The sequence below is a fragment of the Amblyraja radiata genome, chromosome 13 (assembly GCF_010909765.2).
Source record: "Amblyraja radiata isolate CabotCenter1 chromosome 13, sAmbRad1.1.pri, whole genome shotgun sequence".
In the NCBI taxonomy this organism is placed as follows: Eukaryota; Metazoa; Chordata; class Chondrichthyes; order Rajiformes; family Rajidae; genus Amblyraja; species Amblyraja radiata.
In genome coordinates, this window is record NC_045968.1 from 34,579,323 (window position 1) to 34,605,851 (window position 26,529).

Sequence of the window (26,529 nt, forward strand, 5' to 3'; positions counted from 1 at the left end):
AATGTGCTTAACTCTATAATCTCCTCCCTCTCTCCAACATGTAGAAGTGAAGGTGTTTGAAGAATACACAAACCAACAGATTATTTTAGGCAGCAATGTTCCAAGATCTGACTTCAGTTCCAGGATAAAGCAAGTCCTAACTGTGGGACATTGAACATCGAGTGTCACAAACTGGATAATCCTTCTCCCCCCTTACTCTTGCTTAAGCAGGCAGGATAGTTCAGCTTCTCCCCCAGGCCCAGAGGAGAGTGTAAACAATGGCTCAGTGGCTGCTTGGCCTCCACGGGCACCCGGGCCTCACGCTCCAGTTCCTGTGCATGGAGCAGGCCAAAGAGGCCTCTCCCTCCTCCTCAACGTTAGGCCTCTGTACTGCCCAGATGTTCCAGCTCCGTGGCAGAGGGTTTGAGCTGTCGCGACGAGGGCTTCTTGCGGCGGAACCCCTGGGCAATCTGCTCAAAGGTCTTGCCCTTGGTCTCCGGCACTCTGAAGTAGGTGAACAGGGTGAAGCACAGGAGCAGGCAGGCGAAGATGACAAACACGTATGGGCCACACAGCTCCTGGGGAGACAGAGAGGGAGAATGGAGAGAGCGTTGTCATGTGTGGGATTAACCCAATCCAATCCCACTTTCAGTCAGATGTTTAAAAAGTGCGAGCGGTAATCTATTCACATGTAAGGCCAATCTTACTTCGGACTTTACTTCAGTCTTTAGAGATACTATGCGGAAATAGGCCCCCGGGCGCCAATCCTGTGATCACCCCATACACTGGCACTCTCCCACACATTAGGTCAATGTATATCTATTTTTTAACTGAAGCCACTTAACCTACAAACCTGCACGTCTTTAGAAAATGTGGGAGGAAACCGGAGCACCCAGATAAAACCCACGATGTCACAGGGAAAACGTGCAAACTCCGTATAGACTGCACCCATGGTCAGGATCGAACTCGGGTCTTTGACACTGTGAGGCAGCAACTCTACTGCTACGCCACTGTGCCACTCCTACTGTGGTAGACCAATCTAACACTAATGCCCACAGGCCTGTATCAGTCCTACACTAATCCCACTGTCCCGCTCGCACCACATGGCCCTGTACCATCACTCAATTCAGTCAATAATGCTCCAATGATCCACTATCCGTCATTTTGGAAAACCTGATGTTTCAGCATCTGTCTTACCAGATGTTTTACACGTTACATTCCCACTCACTGGGGTCCCAGTCCCTGTGCTCTCTACCAACATAGATAGGGAGACAGATAGGGAGTCGTTCCAGGTGCGACAAAGGTTCACCTGTATCTCCTCCAACCTCATCTACTGCATCCGCTGCTCTAGATGTCAGCTAATTTACATCGGTGAGACCAAGCGTAGGTTGGGCGACCGTTTCGCCGAACACCTCCGCTCAGTCCGCCTTAACCTACATGACCTCCCGGTGGCTCAGCACTTCAACTCCCCCTCCCATTCCCAATCCGACCTCTCTGTCCTGGGTCTCCTCCATTGCCAGAGTGAGCAACAGCGGAAATTGGAGGAACAGCACCTCATATTCCGTCTGGGGTCCTTGCGCCCTTATGGCATCAACATTGAATTCCCCCAATTTGGCTAGCCTGTGCTGTCCCCTCCCCTTCCTTCACCCTCTAGCTGTCTCCTCCCACCCTCCCATCCGCCCGCCCTCGGGCTCCTCCTCCTCCCTTTTTCCTTCTTTCTTTCCCCACCCCCCATCAGTCTGAAGAAGGGTTTCGGCCCGAAACGTCGCCTATTTCCTTCGCTCCATAGATGCTGCTGCACCCGCTGAGTTCCTCCAGCAATTTTGTGTACCTTAGATAGGGAGACAGTCAGAATCTTTTTCCCCCCAGGGTGGAAATATCAAAGACTTGAGGGCACAGCTTTAAGGTGAGAGGAGCAAATATTTAAGCTGATGTGCAGGACAAGTTTTTTTTTTTACACAAAGGATGGTGGGTGCATGGAATGTGCGGCTGGGGATGGTGGTGGAAGCAGATACAATAGTGGTGTTTAAGAGGCTTTTTGTTAGGCACATAGATATGCAGGAAATGGAGGGATATGGATCACATGCAGGCAGATGAGATTAGCTCAATTTGGCATCATGTTTGGCACGAGAATTGTGGGCCAAGGGTCTGTTCTTGAGCCATACTGTTCTATGTTCTATGTAACACTGTCGGCCAGAATCCCATGATTCCCTGAAACTTTCCCAAGTAAATCTAGAACACAGAAACAGGCCCTTCAGCCCACAATATCTGTGCTGAACAGGATGCCAAGACCAAATACCAAATGCCTGCACCTGATCCATAATCCCTCCATTCCCTGCATACCCATGCCTATCCACAATCCCCTTAAACACCACTCCTCATCTACTTGAAAATGTATTATCATACGGTGCAATGTTCCAAAAAGTGCATTGGGGTGTGAAAGGAAATGGCATCCAATAGTCCAGAAAGCTGCCAATCAGTGTCACCCCAGTCCCGGGGGCAGCAGAGTATTGGAGTCATGCTGTGCCTGGTTTTGGGGGGTAGGGGGAGGGTGGGGAGGGGGGTGTGGTCCCAAGGTGTTGCAAAGCCAGGCTGGGCATCGCTGGCAGGGTACCACTGCAGTGAATGAAAGCACCTTGAATTGCTTGAAAGATGCAGCACGCCTTTGCAGCTGGCATTGTGAAATGGTTCCAAACTGGCACCTCTAGCATCTAGACCCAGCGGGCTGGTCTGTACTAACCGGAGATGGTGCATATGTATGGTGATAGACTTGTTGAGCTAAATTCACTGTACCTTGGTACATGTGATAATAAAGAAACCATTGACAGCAAGGAAACAGACCCTTCGGCCCACTGAGTCCACTCAAACTGACGATCACCAGTTCACACTTGTTCAATGTTATGCCACTTTCACATCCACTTCCTACACACTAGGGGCAATTTACAGAGGGCCAATTAATCTACAAACCCTCACATCTTTGGAATGTGTGAGGAAACCCACGCGGTCACAGGGAGAACGTGCAAACTCCACACACACACACACACACACACGCACACGCACACGCACACGCACACAGTCACAGGATTAAACCAGGGTCTCTGGCGCTGTGAAGCAGCGGCTCTACTGCTGCGCCAGGCGAGGGGAGCGCATGGCGGACGGCTCTGGCATCGCGGAGGGTCTTACCTCGATGTACGGAAAACACATTCCCACCAGGAAGTTGCAGGTCCAGTTGCAGAACCCTGCGATGGTGACTGCGGCCGGCCGCGGGCCCTGGCTGAAGAGCTCAGCTGCAATGAACCATGCGATGGGGCCTGGCCCAATCTCAAAGAAGGCCACAAACATAAAGATGGCCGACATGCTGAGGTAACTCATCCAGGTGTAGGTGTACTGAGGAAAGAGGAAGGGATGGAGGTCAGTGAGGTACAGTCATTACATTTAAGTTGCATTTAGAGTCACACGGCCGGGAAACAGGCCCTTTGGCTCAATTTGTTCATGCCGACTAAGATGCCCCATCTACACTGGTCCCATTTATCATTATTTGGCCCACATCCCTCTACAACTTTCCTCACCATGTACCTGTCATTTAAATGCCTCAGTAAACTATTTCTGGTAGTTCATGCCATATACTCACCATCATCTGTGTGAAAGGGGTAACCCCTGAGGTTCCTATTAAATCTTTTCCCTCTCACCTTAAACCTATGTCCTCTGGTTCTTGTTGACACAAGGAACTGCAGGTGATGGTTCACAATAAAAAGTACTGCAGTAATTCAGCAGGTCAGGCAGCAGCTCTGGAGAACAGTGATAGGCGATGTTTCGGGTCAGGACCCTTCTTCAGACTGATTGCAATGTGGTTGGGGGGGGGGGGGGGATGCAAAGACTGTGTATTCTCCAAATCTAATCCCCCTCATGATTTTATATACCTCTGTAAGATCACCCCTCATCTGGTTTGTGCAGCAGGGTCGAGGCGTTCAGGGGCCTGGGGTCTGAGGTTGCTGCATGAAGCACACTCTTACCTGCAAGGCCAGCCCACATGTCATGAGGATGGCACAGCCACACATCCCGGCCAGGCCTACGATAAACAGGCTGCGGCGACCAACATGCTCCACCAGGAAAACCTAAGGAGATAACACAAATACAGTATGTTAGACTGAGCAGCTGCTCACCTGCCTTACTCACCCTTTAGATTCAACTTAGTTTTAGTTTATTTTAGTGTTTTAGTTTTAGGTTCGTTTTCCTTAGTTTAGTTTAGATATTGTTTAGTTTAGGTTTAGTGTAGTTGTGTTTTAGATTTTCTAGTTATTTTTAATGTTGTTTTAGTTTTACATGTAGATTTAGTTTAAGTTTAGTGTTCCTTTAGTTTAGTTTAGAGTTACAACATGGAAACAGGCCCTCAGCCCACCGAGTCCACGCTGGCGATCGATCACCCGTTCGTATTGTTTCTATATTATCCCACGTTCTCATCCACTCAATTTACAGAGGGGCAATTAACTTACAAGCCCGCACGGCCTTGCGATGTGGGAGGTAAGCGGAGCAGCTGGAGGACGAGTTGAGCCTGTTTCCGTGCTGTATCCTCAACAGGATCCTGCTGAGTGAGCATCCTGTCAAACTGAGGGACGGGCATGGATAGAGTGAATGCTCGCTGTCTTTTTCCCCCCAGGGTAGAGGATTCTAAAACTAGAGGGCACAGGCTTAAGGTGAGAGGGGAAAGATTTAAGAGGCACCTCGGGGGCAACTTTTTCACTTAGAGGGTAGTTTATATCTGAAACGAGCTGCCAGAGGAAGTTGTAAAATGGAATACAATGATGAGTTTTAAAAGATCTTTGGACAGATATATGGATACCTGAACCTTCTGAATTTTATAGTCGGCAGGGCAGTACTCTGCATATCACCAACTTGGACAATTATTACATTTTTATCAAGCCAATTCATCAATCCAATTAACCTACAAACTCTTCGGAGTGTGGGAGGAAACCGAAGATCTCTGAGAAAACCCACGCAGGATAGGAAGGGTTTAGAAGGATGTGGGCCAAATGCAGGCAAATGGGATTAGCCCAGGATGCCAACTTGGTCGGCGTGGTAAGGCTGTCTGAAGGGCCTTTTGCTGTTCTGTACAGTTCTACGACTGAATTAGTTTGTGGGAAGCTATAGAAATTCATCATTCTCTTTCCTTCTTTCCAACGCCATCTTTTCTCAGTAATTTTGTTACATCCTCCCTTTGCAAGTATTTATCTACAAGGATTGCTAGAGTTGTCCAGGGTGAAGCAACCCCATGTGGCAATGAATTGCCCCTGGATCACACCACGCTGCCCTGGGTCACTCACCGAGACCACGGTGAAGATTGTGTTCACAACACCAACTCCAATGGTGGCGTAGGATGGGTGCGAGATCCCGGCCTGGGTGAAGATGGCCGTGGAATAGTAAAAGATCTGCAGAAGAAAGAGGAGCACAGAGTTACAAAGTGCAAGAGAATTAAGATCGTGCACATGTAGGGAGTCACCCATCCAACAGGACAAGGGAGAGCAGCCAACATCATCAAGGACCACTCACACCCCGGACATCCCCACTTCTCCCTTCTCCCGTCCAGCAGATGGTACAAAAGCTTGAAAGCACGCACCACCAGACTTAGGTAACAGCTTCTTCCGCTCAGTATCAGACTACTAGAACCATTCGTCTATATGTTAAGGTGTAGTTAGGATGTAATCCTGTTCTTCCAATCTACCTCATTATGGCCCATGCACTTTTTTACCTGCACTTTCGCTGTAACAGTAACACTATATTCTGCACTCTTGGCACAGCCTGAGATTTGGTTTGAATAACTCTGTTCAGACCAGATCTGAGGAGTAAATCTTGGTGATACATTTTTCTGAGGGTTTATAAATATCTGGAAAAAGCTGACAGATAAAATGGTGGAAGAATAAAATGTTAGGAAATGTATCTGGACAGCAACTGGGACAGCAAAGGAGTAGAGGGATATGGGCTGAATGGGGCGTGGGATTAACATTGATATGTAGAAACAAGGAATTGAAGATGCTGATTTACCAAGGAAAGGCACAAAGTGCTGGAGTAACTCAGCGGGGTCAGGTAGCATCCCGGGAGAACATGGCGAGGCGAGGTTCTCATTCTGAAGAAGGGTCCCGCCCATAAACTTCACCTATCCATGTTCTCCAGAGATGTTGCCTGATCCGCTGAGTTACTCCAGCACTTTGTGTCTTTCCTTAGCTTAGATATGGTTAGCATGGATGAGGTGGGCCAAAGGGCCAGTTCATGTGCTGTTAAGCTCTTTGGCTCTTTCATCACTTATTTCACTACCACACCATTGAATGGGGAGATGTTTTAACTCTAGTCCGGCAGGGGGGACTGGTGTGTCTGAGCCAGAGGTTGCATGTTCAAGTTGCATTGCAGTCCACTATTCAGCTCAAGGGTCAACAGTGTGTCCTTGTCATATCAACCAACAATGGAACAATTAAATTCTTACTTGCTGCAGATTAACAGGCCCATAAGCGCAACAACACGCAGATAAATATATAATAATCAACAGCACAGTAAATTAATAACCATAACTGTAATCACAATAGTGCAAAAACTAAAGTCCATAGTGCAACCAAAGACACAGTCCATTGAAGATCACTGTTGCTGAGGTTAGTGTTGTGCAGTGTTTGAAGAGCCTGATGGTTACTGTGAAGAACCTGATCTTGAACCTGGAGGACACGGTTCTCAAGCTCTTGATGGTGGCAGCAAGATGAGAGCGTGCCAGTGGCTGGTGTGGGTCTCTGATGATGCTGGCTGCCTTTTTGAGGCAGTCTCCTGTAGATCCCTTTGATGGTGGGGAGGTCAGTACTCGTGATAGACCCTGCATTGTTCACCAGCTACCCCTCCACGAAGGGAGCGCTGCCCTGTCATACCACCCTCTCCGTGTGTCACCCTGCCTGCCTGCCGTCTCTCAGGAAAGTCTTACCGATCCCGCACTTGAAGAGGGTTCCACGTGAAATTAAGGTCAATATTTCCACCTCAAAGGCAGATTATCTGAGCATTCCCTACTTGCTGCATTTGTTATCTTGTTATTCAACAGTTAGCAAAGTGTTTTTGGCATCATTACCAGCAAAAGACATTCTTGGCTCTAAAGCTCTCTGGGATGAAGGTACTCCACTGGTGGAGGTCTATGATTACTAATTTACTGATACTAATAAATGCCTTCAATAAGTAACTTCATTAACTGCTGTCAGCCAAAGTTTAGTTTAGTTTAGATATACAGCATGGAAACAAGTCCTTCTGCCCACCGAGTCCATGCCAACCATCGATCACCCGTTCACACTAGTTCTACGATATTCCACTTTCTCATCCACTCACTACAGGCAATTTCCAGAGGGCCAATTAACCGACAAACCCGCTCATCTTGGGAGTGTGGGAGGAAGCCGAAGCACCCGGAGGAAACCCACAATGTCACAGGGAGAATGTGCAAACTCCACGTGGACAGCATCCGTAGTCAGGATTGAATACCAGGTCTCTGCCGCTGTGCCATTGTGGGTTGGTCAGATAGGGAAAAAATAAGCCAGATGACCCATTTTTCATCTCCAGATTGATTTACTGCTGGAGTGATATAACCCCCGGTTAATAGATCAGATTGGAGATAACAAAATCAGCCAATTATTTACAGGCATTATAAATCCAGCCAAACGCACACAAATGTATTCTTTTCAGCAAATAAATGCTCTTCACATGGGCTTCTAACACTGGTATTGGTTTATTATTAAGTTCAAGTTTATTATTGTCACATGTACAGTGAGGTACAGTGAAAAGCTTTGTTTTGCATGCTATCCAAACAGATCAGATAATACATAAATACAATCAAGTGAAAGTCAAATAAGCTGAGCAAAGGGGTTGATACAGAATGCAGAATACAGTTCTCAGCATTGTAGTGCATCAGTTCCCCTCTCACCATGGGAGTGTTTGATGGGATGGTGTGGAGGGAGCTTCACTGTGTGCCTGATCCCGGGAGTGTTTGATGGGGCAGTGTAGAGGGAGCATCACTCTGTATCTGATTATGGGAATGTGTGATGGGACGGTATGGAGGGAGCTTCACTGTGTGTCGGACCCTGGGAGTGTGTGATGGGGGTACACAAAAATGCTGGAGAAACTCAGCGGGTGCAGCAGCATCTATGGAGCGAAGGAAATAGGCAACGTTTCGGGCCGAAACCCTAGGCTCCATAGATGCTGCTGCACCCGCTGAGTTTCTCCAGCATTTTTGTGTACCTTCGATTTTCCAGCATCTGCAGTTCCTTCTTAAACAGTGTGTGATGGGGCACTGGTTCCCATAACCCCGTGGCGAGTTCACTCACTGCATTGATTCCAGAGAACTGCTGGGAGATGTGCAGCATCAGGGCGACGGTGATGGGTTGTCGGTAGTTGGGTGAGCGGAACAACTGGCTGATGGAGACCTTCGGCACCTTCTCAATCTCCTCCTTCTCCTTCTTCATCTCCGCCATCTGCTTCTCTATGTCCGAGCTCCCAAGGAATCTGCGCAAGGCTGTAAAGGATGACAGGTCAACATTGACTCACCGAGGATGCCTCATGTACATGAAACGGCCAAACTAACAGGACACTTGGCTCAAGATGCGTGCAAAAGAAAAATACCGCTGGAAACTTGAAAAATCAAAGCTGATTTCACTGGAAATACTCAGCAGGTCAGGCAGCATCTGTGGGGAGAGGGGGTGGGGGAGAAGAGGGACAGCATCTCAAGTTGCTGAACTTGCATCAGATTTGGGAAATGTTTCGTACAGTGATTTTGATTTGTACAACGTGCTGGTATTGATTTATTATTATAGAGCCAGAGTCACACAGCACGAAAACTGGCCCTTCTGCCCAAAAAGCCCATCTATAATAGTCCCATCTGCCTGCGTTTGGCCAATATCCCCCTCACATTTCCCATCTATGTATCTGTCCAAATGTCTTTTAAATGTTATAGTACTTGTCTCAACTAACCCCCTGACAGTTCGTTCTATATACCCACCACACTCTGTGTGAAAATGTTACCCCTCAAATTCCTATTCAACTTTTCCCCTCTCACCTTGAACCTACTCCCTCGAGTTCTTGATTCCTCTACTGAGGGTTTAAGACTCTGTGCATTCATCCTATCTATTCCCCTCATGATTTTATACACCTCTATGAGACCTCCCCTCAGCACCAAGAAATAAAGTCGCAGTCTGCCCAACCTCTCCCTATAGCTCAAGCACTCAAGTCCTGATAACATATTTTTGAATCTTCTCTGCACTCTTTCTAGCTATTTGTCACTATCCAAACAGATTAAATAATGCTATAGATGAATGCAGTCATGCCAAGCATTATTGCAAATGGTTGAGTGAAGAGAAATATACCAGAGTGCAGAAGATAGCTCCTCAGCATTTAGATGGATGGATAGAGATGGAGAGGTCTGTGATAGTGTGGGAGATTAAATGCCATCACTCTGGTAGCTGGTGCTATTCGTTGAGGGTTTACAGCCTTCAATAAAGTGCTTCTCCATCTGCAGTTTGCTTTGATGACTAGAAAGGCGACTAGGGTGACACAATGACAAAGTGGTAGAGTTGCTGCCTTACAGCCACCAAAGACCCGGGCTCGATCCAGGCTATGGGTGATGTCTGCACTGAGTCTGCACATTCCACCTGTGACTGCGTGGGTTTTTTTCCGGGTGCTCCGGTTTCCTCCCACACTCCAAAGACATGCAGGTCTGTGAGTTAACTGTCGTTGGTAAAATTATGAATCATTCTGAGTGTGTAGGGTAGTGCTAGTATACGGGGTGATCGCTGGTTGATGCGGACCCGGTGGGCCAAAGGACCTGTTTCTGCACTGTATCTCTAAAGTCTAAAGTAACGTCGAAAGAAAGAACCCCATGTACCCTCCAGTGGTGTATGAGAGAGAATGAAACTGGGGCAAGTAAAGGCACTAAAGATTACCAGGAGGAGGTGTAGACAGTACAAGAACTGTCTTGTACAGGACAGTACAATTATATGGAATTTAGCACCAGATCTGGAAGAGTGTAATCTGTCCCAAAAGATGAGGTGCTGTTCTTCTTGGTTACGTCGAGCTGCTTGGATTAGGGTGGCAATGATGCTGTGAACATATGCTTATTCATTGCTTATTCATTTGCAGAACTTTCCCAACAAGGCAACAGAAACATCCTCTGTCAACACACTCTTTCACTTTCATGTTCTATTCCTGCACAGTCAATGGGATGGGCATTGGGTCAGTTACTGGTAGAGTATTCCAGAGGGTGGGGAAGAATGACTCACAATGTATGTGCCAAACATGATGCCAAGTTAAATGTATCTGCTCTCCCTGCACACGATGCATAGCCCTCCATTCCCTGCATATCCAAGTGCCTATCTAAAAGTCTCTTAAACACCACTATTATATCTGCCTTCACCACCACCCCTGGCAGTACGTTCCAGGCACCACCATCCTCTGTGTAAAATTGTAAGTTGTCCCTAGTGTGCAGGACAGTGCAAGTGTGTGGGTGATCACTGGTCAGTGTGGACTCAGTGGACCGAAGGGCCTGATTCCAGGCTGTATCTCTAAAATCTAAAGTCTAAAGAAAGAATCCCACATACCCTCCAGTAGGATATGAGAGAGGAATGCATTGATATGCTTGCCTAATTCAGTTGGGTCATTGCATAAGAGTAGGGTCATAATGCAGATTTATAGGACCTTGGTCAGGCCAGATGTGGAAGTATAGTGTGCAGTTCTGGTTGCCTCATTACAGGAAGGCTTTGGAGAGGATTCAGGAGGTTTACCAGAGTTCTGCCTGGATTAGAGGTCATTAGTTACAGGGAGAGGTTGGACGGATTGTTTTATCTGGAACATCAGAGGTTGCAGTTAGACCTGGTAGAAACATAAAATTATGAGAGGCATAGACAGTGTAGACAGTCAGAACCATTTTCCCTAGTGCGGTAATTCACAGACCATAGGGCATAGCTTTAAGGTGAGAGTGGTAACGTTTAGAGGAGATGTGCAGGGCAAGTTTGGTGAGTGCCTGGAAAGTGTTGCCAAGGGTGATGGTGGAGACGGATATGATAGTGGTGTTTAAGGAATTTTTAGACATTCACAGGAAGGATATAGATTATGTGTAGGCAGAGGAGATACATTTAAGTTGGGATCATGTCCAGCACAGGCATTGTGGGCTGAAGGGCCTGTTCTTGTGCTAAGTTCTATGTACTGAGAGGTCAGGTTTCCACAGCAGGAGCTGGGGAATTTAAATTCAGTTCCTCAAATCATCGTGAATTCAAACTAGGAATGATCTTGATATGGTGGATGGTCTGCCCTCAGCCCTTGGTGGTTCAGCCTCCACACAAAGCAATCCTCACCCAAACTGGTTCACTTGAGGTGACTTCACAACATTCTCCAGCAGTGGAATTTTATTCATCTAGAGTCATAGACCCAATGAGCACAGAAACAGGTCCTTCAACTAATCTAATTCACCTGTCTATATAAATACTCCCTCACCTGTATACACCTGCCAGGTTTTGTCTGCCCCTCCTCTTTTGCAATGTTTTCTCCCTCCTCTAACCCCCCCCCCCCCCCAAAGAAGGGTCACAGCCCGAAACATCACCTATCCCTTATTAGGTTAATTGGCTTCTGCCAATTGTCCATAGGCTGCAGGATAGATGGTTCACAGATGATCTGAGGAACACAAACATCTCCTGTTCCTTTCTCTCCATAGATGCCGCCTGACCAGCTGAGTTACTCCAGCGTTTTGTGTCTATCCTCATCATTCTGGTGTAGTTGATGACAGACTAATTGAGTTGACGGAAGGAATTCACAGGCTGACTCACGTACGTACACATTCAGGCGCGGACAAGTTGTTTTTCCAGAAGGTTCCACCCCACCCTCTGCCCTACCTCCGACAAGCCCCCGTGCTCTGCCAATCAGGGGTGAGAGCACAGAACGACAGACACTCTAGATTCGGTTAGATAACTAACCACACTGTCCCGTCCCGTGACGCACTGTCAACGCATCCAATACGCCAATGTCGTCACCTTGGCAACCATCACCAACACGGATTTAAGGCTTCAAAAGAATGTCGCGTGCTGAAGGATAATTGCAGTCTAGAGATTGCTGGGGAGCGACTTGTCATTTGTGAGTGTTTAGCCGATATTCTGAGCACTCTCACTGAGAGGTTTCCGACTGACTTTAACCCTCAGGCAGCATCTCTGGAGAAAAAGAATAGGTGACGTTTCGGGTCGAGACCCTTCTTCAGACCAAGAGTCTGGGGAAAGGGAAAGGAAAGGATATAGATAGTGATGTAGGGAGATATAGGTTCTATATATCTGAAAACTGTATCATCCAGGTTCAGCACCAGCATCAGGCTATTACACACAGCAACGAATAAGCTCTGTGCTCTGAACTGCAAAAGACTATATTATTATTATTGAACTATATTTGTTATTTATTGAACTTTTTTTTCCTCTTCCCCCATTATGTACTATGTTTATATATTTACATATTTTGTTGTGCTGCAGCAAGTAAGAATTTCATTGTCCCATCCGAGACATATCACAATAAAACACTCTTGACTCTCTTGTCTATAGACACACACCAATGCACAGGAATACACAATTCGGCAGCCTCTAGTTGAGGCAGGTACAGTAACATCATTCAACAGACACCTGGACAGGCACATGGGCAGGAAACATTTAGAGGGTTCTGTGCCAATCGCGGGCACATGTGACTACCTGGGATTGGGGAAACTTGGTCGGCATGGGCAAGTTGGGCCGAAGGGCCTGCTTCCATGCTATATTACTAAGACTCTAAATGGGACTTGCTTAGATGAGGTAATTTGGTCGGCATGGATGAGTTGGGCCGAAGGGTCGGTTTCCCTGCTGTGTGACTCGGTGACAAACTTGCAACAGGTACACACAGAACAGGACCAGGAAATACTCAGACAATACCGAACCACACATCTACGCACAAAGCCGTCACCACAAGACATAAAAAGAATGGGAAGACGTAAAGGAACAGACTGATGCACCACCCACAGATGTACGCACACAGCCACACCCCCACAGACACACCCCCACACAGGTGTATCTACCCATGTTATTTACCGTCACCCCCCTGCCCCTCTGCTGTAGTCAGCAAGCCTCTCCTGCTCAGCCAGTGAGAGTGGAGAGTGCTTACGTTCAGCAGCAGGTTTGATTCACCACCCTGCACACCTACAGTACACCTACTCAACCCGGATCCCTGCCCTCGCCATGGCAACCACCACCAATCCGATTATAAAGTTTCAAAATGTCATGGAATAATTGCTGCACAGAGGTTCCCGGAGCCCAGAGGTTCCTATTAAATCTTTCACCTCTCACCTTAAACCTATGATAGTACCTGCCTCTTCTGGCAGCTCGAACCATATCCCACCACTCTGTGTGAAAACATTTTCCCCTCAGGTCCCTATTAAATCTTTTCTATATCACCTTAAACATGTGCCTCTGGTTCTTGATTCCCCTACTCTGGGTAAAAGACTGTGCATCTCTTCCCCTCATGATTTCATACACCTTTATAAAATCGCACCTCATCTTCCTGCGCTCCAATGAGTAAAATGGGACCATGATATCGTTAAGCTGGAAAGAGTGCAGAGTAGACTTACGAGGATGTTACCAGGAATTGAGGGCCTGAGCTATAGGGAGAGGTTGGGCAGGCTAGCTCTTTTACTATATAATATTATGGGAGGCATAGATAGGGTAAACGATAGACAATAGGTGCAGGAGTAGGCCATTCGGCCCTTCGAGCCAGCACCGCCATTCAATGGGATCATGGCTGATCATCCCCAATCAGTACCCCGTTCCTGCCTTCTCCCCATATCCCCAGACTCCGCCATCTTTAAGAGCCCTATCTAGCTCTCTCTTGAAAGTATCCAGAGAACCGGCCTCCACCGCCCTCTGAGGCTGTGAATTCCACAGACTCACAACTCTCTGTGAGAAAAAGTGTTTCCTCATCTCCGTTCTAAATGGCTTACCCCTTATTCTTAAACTGTGGCCCCTGGTTCTGGACTCTCCCAACATCGGGAACATGTTTCCTGCCTCTAGCGTGTCCAAACCCTTAACAATCATATATGTTTCAATAAGATACCCTCTCATCCTTCTAAATTCCAGAGTGTACAAGCCCAGCCGCTCCATTCTCTCAGTGTATGACAGTCCCCGCCTATCCTGGGAATTAACCTTGTAAACCTTTGCTACACTCCCTCAATAGCAAGAATGTCCTTCCTCAAATTAGGGGACCAAAACTGCACACAATACTCCAGGTGTTGTCTCACTGTACAACTGTACAGTGTACAACTGTATAGGCCCTGTACAACTGCAGAAGGATCTCTTTGCTCCAATACTCGACTCCTCTTGTTATATAGAGACAGTCAGAACTCTCCCCTCTCCCCTCCAAGGTGGAAATGTCAAAGACTAGAGGGCAGAGCTTTAAGGTGAGAGGGGCTAAGTTTAAAAGAGATGTGCGGGTGAAGCTTATTTTACTAAGCTTATTGGTGGGTGCCTGGAACATGCTGCCAGGGGTGGGGGTGGAGCCAGACATGACAGCGGTGTTTAAGATGCTTTGGTTAGGCAGAGAATGGATGGATATGGATTATGTACAGTTAGATTAGAATTGGTCTAGACATCAGGTCCGGCACAGACATTGTGGCCCAAAGGGCCTGTTCTATGCTGTAATGTTCTATGTTCTATGTTCTGAGATCCCACAATCATCAGCTTGAACACAATTCTTTGTCACTGGAGAAACCAGAGCCCTTTTGGGGAGAGGTTGGCCTCCCCTTGCCTCCACCCTCTCCTCCCCGCCCCTCACTCACCCTTCTTGGCTGCTTCTTCTTTGCCGAGCTTGATGTAGAGGTAGCGCGGACTCTCCGGGCAGAAGGGCAGGAGGAGTGACTGCAGGATGGCGGGCACTCCCGACAGCCCGAGGAGCAAGGGCCAGAGCCGGTCGTTTCCCAACAGGGAGCTCAGGCCGATCACCTGCCGGACACACGAGCAGAGGCGGTCAACTTACTGATGTCCACCGATGTCCATCCAACCTCGACCAACGACAGAAGGTCAAGATGACGTTGGAGATCTTCTGCCTGCTCCTGTCCCAATGCCACAGGATTCGACAAATCCCCAGATCCACCTGTTCCCCCAACATATTCCCTGCTGCCTCCCAAAACTGAAAATATGAGAATACTCTTGACAATACTCCTTGGGGTAGGTTGGATAGGCTGGAACCTTTTTCTTTGGAGGCTGAGGGGTTACCTTATTGAGGCGTTCAAGATCACTAGGGGCATGGATAAAGTGAACACTCACAGTCTTCTTCCCAGGGTAGAGGGTTCGAAAACTAGAGGGCACAGGATTAAGATGAGAGGGGAGAGATTTGAGAGGGACCTCAGTGGTAACTTTTCCATGGCACAGTGGCGCAGCGGTAGAGTTGTTGCCTTAGAGCGCCAGAGATGCGGGTTGGATCCGACTATGGGTGCTGTCTGTACGGGTTTGTACGTTCCCTTGTAGGTCCCTTGCAGTCAGAAACAGGTGAATTGATCATGGGGAACAAGGACATGGCAGACCAATTGAATAACTACTTTGGTTCTGTCTTCACTAAGGAAGACATAAATAATCTGCCGGAAATAGCAGGGGACCGGGGGTCAAATGAGATGGAAGAACTGAGTGAAATCCAGGTTAGCCGGGAAGTGGTGTTAGGTAAATTGAATGGATTAAAGGCCGATAAATCCCCAGGGCCAGATAGGCTGCATCCCAGAGTACTTAAGGAAGTAGCCCCAGAAATAGTGGATGCATTAGTGATAATTTTTCAAAACTCTTTAGATTCTGGAGTAGTTCCTGAGGATTGGAGGGTAGCTAATGTAACCCCACTTTTTAAAAAGGGAGGGAGAGAGAAAACGGGGAATTACAGACCAGTTAGTTTAACATCGGTAGTGGGGAAACTGCTAGAGTCAGTTATTAAAGATGGGATAGCAGCACATTTGGAAAGTGGTGAAATCATTGGACAAAGTCAGCATGGATTTATGAAAGGTAAATCATGTCTGAGGAATCTTATAGAATTTTTCGAGGATGTAACTAGTAGAGTGGATAAGGGAGAACCAGTGGATGTGTTACATCTGGACTTTCAAAAGGCTTTCGACAAGGTCCCACATAAGAGATTAGTATGCAAACTTAAAGCACACGGTATTGGGGGTTCAGTATTGATGTGGATAGAAAACTGGCTGGCAGACAGGAAGCAAAGAGTAGGAGTAAACGGGTCCTTTTCAGAATGGCAGGCAGTGACTAGTGGGGTACCGCAAGGCTCAGTGCTGGGACCCCAGCTGTTTACAATACATATTAATGATCTGGATGAGGGAATTGAATGCAACATCTCCAAGTTTGCGGATGACACAAAGCTGGGGGGCAGTGTTAGCTGTGAGGAGGATGCTATGAGGCTGCAAGGTGACTTGGATAGGTTGGGTGAGTGGGCAAATGCATGGCAGATGCAGTATAATGTGGATAAATGTGAGGTTATCCACTTTGGTGGCAAAAACAGGAAAGTAGACTATTATCTGAATGGTGGCCGATTAAGAAAAGGGGAGATGCAATGAGACCTGGGTGTCATGGTACACCAGTCATTGAAAGTAGGCATGCAGGTGCAGCAGGCAGTGAAGAAAGCGAATGGTATGTTAGCATTCATAGCAAAAGGATTTGAGTATAGGAGCAGGGAGGTTCTACTGCAGTTGTACAGGGTCTTGATGAGACCACACCTGGAGTATTGCGTACAGTTTTGGTCTCCTAATCTGAGGAAAGACATTCTTGCCATAGAGGGAGTACAGAGAAGGTCCACCAGACCGATTCCTGGGATGTCAGGACTTTCATATGAAGAAAGACTGGATAGACTCGGCTTGTACTCGCTAGAATTTAGAAGATTGAGGGGGGATCTTATAGTAACTTACAAAATTCTTAAGGGGTTGGACAGGCTAAATGCAGGAAGATTGTTCCCGATGTTGGGGAAGTCCAGAACAAGGGGTCACAGTTTAAGGATAAGGGGGAAGTCTTTTAGGACCGAGATGAGAAAAACATTTTTCACACAGAGAGTGGTGAATCTCTGGAATTCTCTGCCACAGAGACCAGTTCATTGGCTATATTTAAGAGGGAGTTAGATGTGGCCCTTGTGGCTAAGGAGATCAGGGGGTATGGAGAGAAGGCAGGTACGGGATTCTGAGTTGGTTGATCAGCCATGATCATATTGAATGGCGGTGCAAGATCGAAGGGCCGAATGGCCTACTCCTGCACCTATTTTCTATGTTTCTATGTTCTCCCTGTGACCACGTGGATTTTCTCCGGTTTCCTCCCATGTGCCACAGACGCACAGGTTTGTAGGTTATTTGGCTTCTGTAAATTTTCCCTTGTGTGGAGGTGAGATCTGGTGTATGGGGTGATCGCTGGTCGAAGTACCAACCCGAGGGGTAATGAGGTGCCACACCGGGTCACCTCCCGTACCAAGCCCGAGGGTAAGAAGGTGCTATACCAGGTCCCCCCCCCCCCCCCCATACCCAACCCGGGTAACAGGCTGCCACACCTAGTCATCCCCTGTAACAACCCCAGGTGTAACGAGGTGCCACACTGGGTCACCTCCCGTACCCAGCCTGAGGCTAACAAGGTGCCATACCTGGCTCAGAAGGATCCCGGTAACGATGGCCAGCTGGTGAATTGTACCCAGCGCTCCACGTAAGTTGGTGGGCGAGATCTCTCCGATGTACATGGGCACCAGCCCGGACAACAGCCCTGCAAGGGGTGGAGAAGAGCTTGGTTGGTGTTGTGTGAAACATCTGAACCTCTGCAATCCAATGACCTGAACCACACTGGTGCTGAAGGTGGTGACCAGGTTGGGATGTCGGCCCATCCCCGCACTGAGTGCTGCATTCTGCAAGGATGTAGACCTCATCTCCCACAGCTGAGGGACATTCAGAGCTCTGGGCATCGTTCAGGTCATCTGTACCTCGAGGTCACCAAGTAGAAGAGCATTCCTCCTTACCCCTCACAGACACCACCCCTCCCTACGGCGAGCTGCCCATTTCTCCTTCACCACCCTCCCCCATTACCCCTCCTGTCTGTCCCCTAACCACCATTATCCCACCTTCTCATAGGTTCTAGGAGCAGAATTAGGCCATTCAGCCCATCAAGTCTACTACATTCAATCATGGCTGACCTATCTTTCTCTATCAACCTCATCCACTGCCTTCTCCTCATAACCCCCGACACCGTTACCAATCAATAATCCGTCAATCTCCGCCTTACAAATATCCATTGATGGCCTCCATCTGTGGCAATAAATTCCCAAGATTCGCCACCCGCTATGGCCTCTGGTCCTAGACTTTCCCACTAGTGAAAACATCCTCTCCACATTCACTCTAACCAGGCCTTTCACTATTCAGTAAGTTTCCCCCCCCTCATCTTTCCAAATCCTTCTGGTTTTACTTTACACTCCTCCTCTTTAAAAAGTAAAACTTTTCTTAACTTTTATTGTATTTTTTAGTTTACTTTTTTGCTTTTTGTTTTCCATTCCAAATTATTTTCCTTTCATTTTCACTTTATTTTAATTTACTTTTACTCTCACCCATACTTCCTCCCTCCAGCTTTACGTTTCACTCCTCCTCTCCTTCCCAAATACCATTTTGTCTGCTTTTCACCTTTGTCACAATCAACAACCATCTGACAATCTGAATAACCCCCCACCTGTATCACTTGCCAGGCTTTTCCCACCCCTTCTTCTTTATTCCAGCTTTCTCCCTCCTCCCTCCCCCCCCCCCGACTCCATCAGTCCGAAGAATGGTCCAGACCTGAAACGTGGCCTGCCCATTTCCTCCACAGATGCTGCCTGACCTACTGAGTTGCTGACCTGCTACATTCCTCCAGCACTTTGTGTTTTGCTCAAGCTTCCAGTATTTGCAGTCTTGTGCGTGCGAGTGTGTGTGTGTGTGTGTGTGTGTGTGTGTGTGTGTGTGTGTGTGTGTGTGTGTGTGTGTGTGTGTGTGTGTGTGTGCGCACGCCTCGCTCTTTCTCTCTATCTATCTCTCTCACTCAAAGTCACTTTTGCTGGACAACCTCCAGGGTTACTGAGATAATTCAGAATGGAAATCACTGGCCCTCGGCTAGTGCAAGCATCCAACTTGTCTCACTGATCAGCTAATGACAGATTTTTGGAAGGATGAGGGGGACCTCTGAAACCTACTGAATAATGAAAGACCTGAATAGAGTGGACATGGAGAGGATGTTTCCACTAGCGAGAGAGTCTAGGACTAGAGGGCTATGTTTCAGGATAAAAAGAAGTGCCTTTAGAATGGAGATAAGGAGGAATTTCTTCAGCCAGAAGGTGATGAACCAGTGGAATTAATTGCCACAGACGGCTGTGGAGGTCATCATTGGGTATTTTTAAAGCAGAGATTGACAAGTTCTTGATTAGAAAGGACGTCAAAGGATATGAGGAGAAGGCAGGTAAATGGGATTGAGAGAGAAAGATAGATCAGCCTTGATTGAATGGTGCAGTCTCGATGGGTCAAATGGACTAATTCTGCTCCTATGTATTAAGGTCATGATATTATTTCCTGTTGTCTGCTCCAAGCATAAACACAATGGGCTATCTTCCCCCTCTCGCCCAACATACCCACCCTCTCTAACTTCTACTCCCCTCACCCGTCTTTCCCATCCCCTTCCTCTCACCCAACTTCCCCCCGCCCCCCCACTCAAGCTCTTCCCCACCCACTCCACCTGCCCATCATTCACACACTCCTCCCATTGTGCCCCTTCCTCCCCCCCCCCCACTATTGCCATCCGACCGCCCACCTTTCTATGGACACAAGGCAAAGCTTCCCACAGTTTCCCGGTATGCATGGCAATAATGAACCTAAACCACTTTACCACAGTACACGCCAGTGATGGCCCTGCCGGCAATGATCAGGATGTGCGCAGGTCCCATCTTGGCCAATCCCATCAGTAGCGCACCAGCTATCGCCAGGATGTTGAGAACCTTCATCGCCTTCAGTCTGGAAGAAGGACAGAATGTGGTCGTTACTGGGACGCCCTTCAGGCCAGAGGTACATTCCCATCAACGCAGTGACGGTTGATACCTGGACTTTCAAAACCCCAGCCACAGGTGTCCCTCCAAATCCTCCACATCCTTCCTGTAATGGCGCAACCACAACAACACGTTGCACACCCAACCTGGCGTGACTAAAGTACGAGAGGAATTCCCAGCTGAAATCATGCAACGGAACCATCCTAACCAACAACTAGAGAGTGGTTCTAAGCTACCATCTGCCTCACTGGAGACTCTCAGACGATCTTTAATCAGACTTTACTGGACTTTATATTGCACTAAATGTTATTCCCTTTAGTATGCTTCTGTACACTGTGGATAGTTTGATTGTAATCATGTATAGTCTTTCTGCTGACTGGTTAACACATAACAAAAAATCTTTTCACTGTACCTCTGTACATATGACAATAAACTAAACTAAACAGGTGAAGCTGATGAACATTGCCAGTACTATCTCCCAGTATACCACTTGTGTTTATTCATTTCTCAGGGTGTGACCAACGTTTGATTCCCATCTCTAGGACTTTGGTTCCGCCGTTTTGGAGTATTGCGTGTAGTTCTGGCTGGCCATTACAAGAAGGATGTGCAGGTTTTGGAGAGGATGCAGAGGTGGTTTACTAGAATGATGCCTGGATTAAAGGGTGGATGTTGGACAAACTTGGATTGTTTTTTCTGGATTGCCAAGACCAACTCTCATCTGCCTGCATGTGATGCATTCCCTGCACAGCCACATGCCTATCTAAAAGCCTCTTACATGCTACTATCGTATCTCCCTCTACCACCACCCCCGGCAGTGCGTTCAAGGCACTCACTACCCTCTGTGTAAAAAACTGGCCCCGGATATCTCCTTTAAACTTTGTGCCTCTCACCTTATAGCTACGCCCTCTAGTCTTTGACTTTTCCACCCTGGGAAAAAGGTTCTGACTCTCTACACTATATGCCTCTCATAATTTTATATACTTCTATCAGGTCGTCCCCCAACCTCTGGTGTTCCAGAGAAAATAGTACATCTGTCCAACCTCTCCCAGTAGCTTATACCCACTAATCCAGGCATCAAACCTCCTCTGCACCCTTTCTAAAGCCTCCAGATCCTTTCTTTTCTACTTGGTTACATACATTGTTGGTTTGGGAGATGCTGTTGGTGAAGTGTGGATGAGTAACAGCAGTATCTGTTGTAGATGGACAACTGCAAATGCTCCTTAATCCTATCACCAACTAGAGAGCGGTCCAAAGCTATCATCTAACTCACTGGAGATCATTGGACTATCTTTAATCAGACTCTACTGGACTTTTATCTTGTACTAAATGTTATTCCCTTAATCCTGTATCTGTACGCTGTGGGTGGCTTGATTGTATCCATTTATAGTCTTTCCGCTGACTGGATCGCATGCGACAAAAGCTTTTCACTGTGTACCTCAGTACACGTAATAATAAACTAAACTAAGCTCAAGATGTTGTACACCGTGCGCTGGTTGTGCGGGAACGTACCTGCCCAGCCTGTCCGCCAGATATCCAACAAAGAAGGATGAGAACATGCCCCCGATGCAGAAGATGGCGACGGAGAGAGTCCAGTAAACCACCACCAGGCGGTCCTTCGGCGCGTTGGCCCCTTGCGTGAGATTGCCAGCCCCAGTCGCGTTCTGGGCAACATGCAGAACCTGAGCATAATGTCTCTCGATAACCTACAGAGCAGATTTGAGAGTTACCCCTCATATACGAGGAACAGCCTTCAGCGCCCGGCTCTGATCCAGGGGGAGATGAAGCCTGCACACATGTACCATCAAGTTCAAGTTTGTTACATTTATTGTCTCATGCACCAATTGGTAGTGAGATTTGAGTTACCATACAGCCATACAAATAAAAAGAACACAATACACGATAGAGCTTAACATGAACATCCGCCACACAGTGGGATTAACATTTCCCACTGTGAGGGAAGGCAATAAAGTTCAGTCATCTTCCTCATGGTCGGGGCTCTGGAATTGCTCTACCTATTGTAGTTGAGTTTGACTTGATTGCATTTATGTGAGGTATTATCTGATCCGTTTGGATGGCATGCAAAACAAAGCTTTTCACTGTACCTCAGTACACATGACAATAATAAACCCAAGCCAACCAACCCGTAACCATGTTCACAGCTGATGCTTGATTCATGTAGGAACAAACTGATTATTACACCAAAAGACACAAAGTACATTTATAACTCAGCAGGTCAGGCAGCATCTGTGGAGGATATGAATAGGTTGTAGCGGTGCCTGCTAGCGCACACAGAGATCGAACCTGGTGTTCAGAACCCGCAGTCACGTGATTCGGGAGGGGGTGCTTTTCGCGTGGTTTTTCACTTGCGCGCGTTAGTTCAGCGCTGACCACTGTTGTGGGCAGACGTATCTGAAGAACCTGTATACTGGATATCGAACTTTTGAAGAAAGATCTGTTGAAAACCCCAGTAGTCCTTTCTCAGACCACTAAAAGGTGATATTTATTTAGTCTGAAGAAAGGTCTTGTCCCGAAAAGTCACCTATCAATGTTCTCCAGAGATGCTGCCTGACCCACTCCAGCAATTTGTGCCCCCTTGATGCTTGGTTAACTTCTTGATTTAAACAGGGAAACAGACCCGGGGAAACAGGACTAGAAATATTGTGCCTCTGAGCTCCCTCTGACCCCCACCCACACCCTTCCGTGACTGGCACGAAGTCCAGAGCAGAAAGAAGCCAAGCAGTACTAACTGGCACCAACATCCCTTGTCCTTCTTGATACCAGAGCTGGTCTGAGAGATGCTGTCTGGGTATGAGGCAGGAGGAACTACAGACACTGGAATCTTCAGCAAAATCCTAAGTGCTGCAGGAACCCATGTGAACATAGAGTGGATGTGTAGAGAAGGTTTCCAGTAGAATCATATAGAGTGGAAATAGGCCCTTCAGCCCAACTTGCCAACACCAACCAACATGTCCTGCCTGCCTTCGTTTGGCCCGTATCCCACTAAACCGGTCCTATCCATGTACCTGTCTAAATGTTTCTTAAATGTTGTGATTGTACCTGCTTCAACTACCTCCTCCGACAGCTGGTCCCATATACCCACCGCTCTTTATATAAAAAAACTTACCCCTCAGGTTCCTATAAAATCTTTCCCCCCTCACTTTATACCCATGTCCTCTGGTGCAAGAGACACTGTGTGTCTACCCGATCTACGTAGTGGGAGAGTCTAGGACCAGAGGGCATAGCCTCAGGATAAAAGGTATTCTTTAGAATGGAGACAAGGAGGAATTATTTAGCTGGAGGATGGTGAATCGTTGCAATTCATTGCCACAGATAGCGGTGGAGTCCAAGTCATTGCGTATTTTTAAAGTGGGGATTGATACGTTATCGATTAGTAGGAGCGTCAAAGATACGGGTAGGAGGCAGGAGAATGGGGTTGAGAGGGAAAAATAGATCACCCATGATCGAATGGCTGAGTAGAGTCGATGGGCCGAATGGCCTAATTCTACTCCTAGGTCTTAAGGATTTATGAACGGTGGTCGGTGTGGCATCAGTGGGTCAAAGGGCCAGTTTCCATGCTCTATCTCTAAACTAAACTAAACTCAGTGGGTCAGGCAGCATCTGTGGAGGGAATGGACAGGTGATTTCGGCCTTTTTGGCTTGGGATCCTTCTTCAGTCTGAAACATCACCTATTCAATCTCTCTACAGATGCTGCCAGACTCGCTGAGTTCCTCCAGCATTGAGTGTTTTGTTTGACATCTCGGTACCCTGCGAACTACAGAGGAAGCCCAGTGATGGTCCACTCCAGAGCGAGCTTACCTCCTGGGGAGCGTTGATGACCCCAGTGCCATAACCAAACTGTAGGGATCCCAGCACGGCGGTGAAGACGGAGAAGAGCAGGATGCCGGAGGGCTGTGGGGAGAGAGGAGCACACATTAGACATCGACACCGCGGGGCAGGCAGAGCCTGTAGTAGCAACTGCAAGGGGGTGGAAAGGAGGAGGATTCAGGGACATCCTCTCATCAGTAAGAGAGTGGTCCTGCTCTCCCAATTACTGTATCTCATTGGAGACCCTCGGACTATCTTTAACCAAACTTTACTGAATTATAATTTGAAATGCAGTAAAGTCCCATTAAAGATGGTCTGAGGGCCACCAATGATCGGAGGTCAGAGCCACTCTTTCGTTGGTGATAGGACGGTTCAGTTACCTGATTACAGCTGGGATGAAACTGGGATGAATCCAAGGGATCCTTCTTCGGACTGATGGTTTTTTCTTCAGACCCTCTTTGCTGTCATAACCTGTTGACGACTTTCCAATCTTCCTGTGCCCCAACTATCCTGTCCCAACCCACTCCCCCAACCAGCCCAGCACAGACCAGCATGAATTGCGAGGTCTTTACACAGAGTCAAACTCACTAGCTCGGCAAGGCAGAAACCCAGAGCTTGTCAATGTGCAAGGATGAACAAAACCAGGAGAGCCTTGAGATATTGAGATATTGGGACGACAGATGGCACAATGGGCTAAGTGTTCGGCTGGCAACCGGAAGGTAGCCGGTTCGAATCCCGCTTGGAGTGCATACTGTCGTTGTGTCCTTGGGCAAGACACTTCACCCACCTTTGCCTGTGTGTGAATGTGTGTGAGTGATTGGTGGTGGTCGGGGGGGCCGTAGGCGCAGATTGGCAGCCACGCTTCCGTCAGTCTGCCCCAGGGCAGCTGTGGCTACAGAAGTAGCTTACCACCACCGAGTGTGACTGAGGAGTGAATGAATAATGCGATGTAAAGCGCCTTGAGTATTAGAAAGGCGCTATATAAATCCCATCCATTATTATTATTATTATTATTGTAAAGGAAAGCAAGTTGCCTGAGGAACTCAGCGGGTCAGGCATCATCTGTGGAGGCAGAGGGGTACTTTGGGTCAGGACTGAGTTAAAGTCATAGAGTCACATAGCACAGAAACAGGCCCTTCGGCCCAAATCTTCAGTGCTAATCTAAGCTAGTCCCATTTGTCCGTTAAAAAAAAAAGTGCTGGAGTAATGCAATGGGTCGGGCAGCATTTCTGGAGAACATAGATAGGTGACATTTCGAGTCTTCAGACTGAAAGAATAGGGGAGAGAAAACTGGAAATGAGAGGTAGGGGCAGAACAAGGGGTCCCGACCCGAAACATCATCTGCCCACATTCACCAGTGATGCTGCCTGACCCACTGAGTTACTCCAGCACATTGTGTCTTATTTTGTAAACCCGCATCTGCACTTCCGTCATTCACCATTTGCCTGGGACTGGCCCATATCCCTCTTCCAGTTATTCGCTGAAGTTTCCAGCATCTGCAATGTCTCGTGACTCTGGAAATGGGATGCCGATGAGGTTTGCAGAGTACAGCATAGGTCACATTCCTAGGCAAGTGGATGCGAGTCATCATCAGACACTATTGCTGCATTCCACATGTGCACCTACATTATTTATACATTTCCTGTAGTCATACCTTCAAATCAAGTCGAACAGGAAACAGGAGTCTGGGAGTGAGTGACTGGTATGTTTTAGCTGGAGTCACAAAGAACTGCAGATGCTGGTTTACCAGGAAAAAAAGATACAAAGTGTTGGAGTAATTCAGTGGGTCAGGCAGCATCTCTGGAGAACATGGATAGGTGCGGTTTCAGATCGGGGCCCTTCTTCAGACTGCAGAAAGGTGAACCGTTCCGGATCAGACCTGGACAACCCATGGACTGTGTGAAGCTAATATCGACCAACCCGCATTCGAAGTTAACTGTTTTATACTCTGGGTTAGATTCTAGATAATGCTGGAGTATTGCATACAGTTCTGGTCACTCCGTTACAGGAAGAATATCGAGGTTTCAGAGAGGGTTCAGAAGAGGTTTATCAGAAAGCTGCCTGGATTAGATATTTGCTGTAAGGACAGGTTGGGCAAACTTAGATTGTTTTCTCTGGAACGTCAGAGGTTGAGGGGAGACCTGATAGGAGTATATAAAACTAGGAGACACACAGAAGGGGTAGACAGTTAGATCCTCTAATGTCAAGGACTAGAGGGCATAGCTTTAAGGTGGAGAGGGGGAAAAGTTGAAAGAAGATGTGCGGGGCAAATGTTTTGTTACATTTTTGTGATGGTGATGGGTGCCAAAGGTGGTGCTGGAGGCAGATATGATAGTGGCATTTAAGAGGCCTTTAGATAGGCACATGGATATGCAGGGAATGGAGGGATACGGATCACGGGCAGGTAGGGGAGATTAATTTTACTTGGCATCATGTACAGTATAGTTATTGTGGGCCGAAGGGCCTGACTGTGCTATATATGTTCTATGGTGCATTTTGTCCTGGATTTCCTTTGCATCAAGCTCAATGGAGGTTTAATCCCATTGAACCAGCTACAGGAGGTTGATTTTTGACTCCACAGATAACCTTTCATTAAATAACTACCCTTCATAACGTTTCCCACACAGGCAGACCCTTCTACAGGGCATCTGATC

General features: G+C 47.5%; 1 protein-coding gene across 1 annotated transcript in view; it reads right to left on the bottom strand.

Annotated features, from left to right (window-relative positions):
* slc2a2 (solute carrier family 2 member 2) overlaps window positions 1-26,529 on the bottom strand; it is a 31,300-nt gene continuing 4,771 nt past the window's right edge. Inside the window, exons 2-11 of the mRNA XM_033031732.1 lie at window positions 23,867-23,959; window positions 21,559-21,752; window positions 19,893-20,017; window positions 17,644-17,759; window positions 14,813-14,975; window positions 8,316-8,503; window positions 5,301-5,405; window positions 3,993-4,094; window positions 3,163-3,366; window positions 1-557 (exon numbers count right to left, since the gene is read on the bottom strand). Of these exons, the coding sequence (XP_032887623.1) occupies window positions 357-557; window positions 3,163-3,366; window positions 3,993-4,094; window positions 5,301-5,405; window positions 8,316-8,503; window positions 14,813-14,975; window positions 17,644-17,759; window positions 19,893-20,017; window positions 21,559-21,752; window positions 23,867-23,959 (1,491 nt within the window). The 3' untranslated portion in view covers window positions 1-356. The remainder of the gene's footprint in view (window positions 558-3,162; window positions 3,367-3,992; window positions 4,095-5,300; window positions 5,406-8,315; window positions 8,504-14,812; window positions 14,976-17,643; window positions 17,760-19,892; window positions 20,018-21,558; window positions 21,753-23,866; window positions 23,960-26,529) is intronic.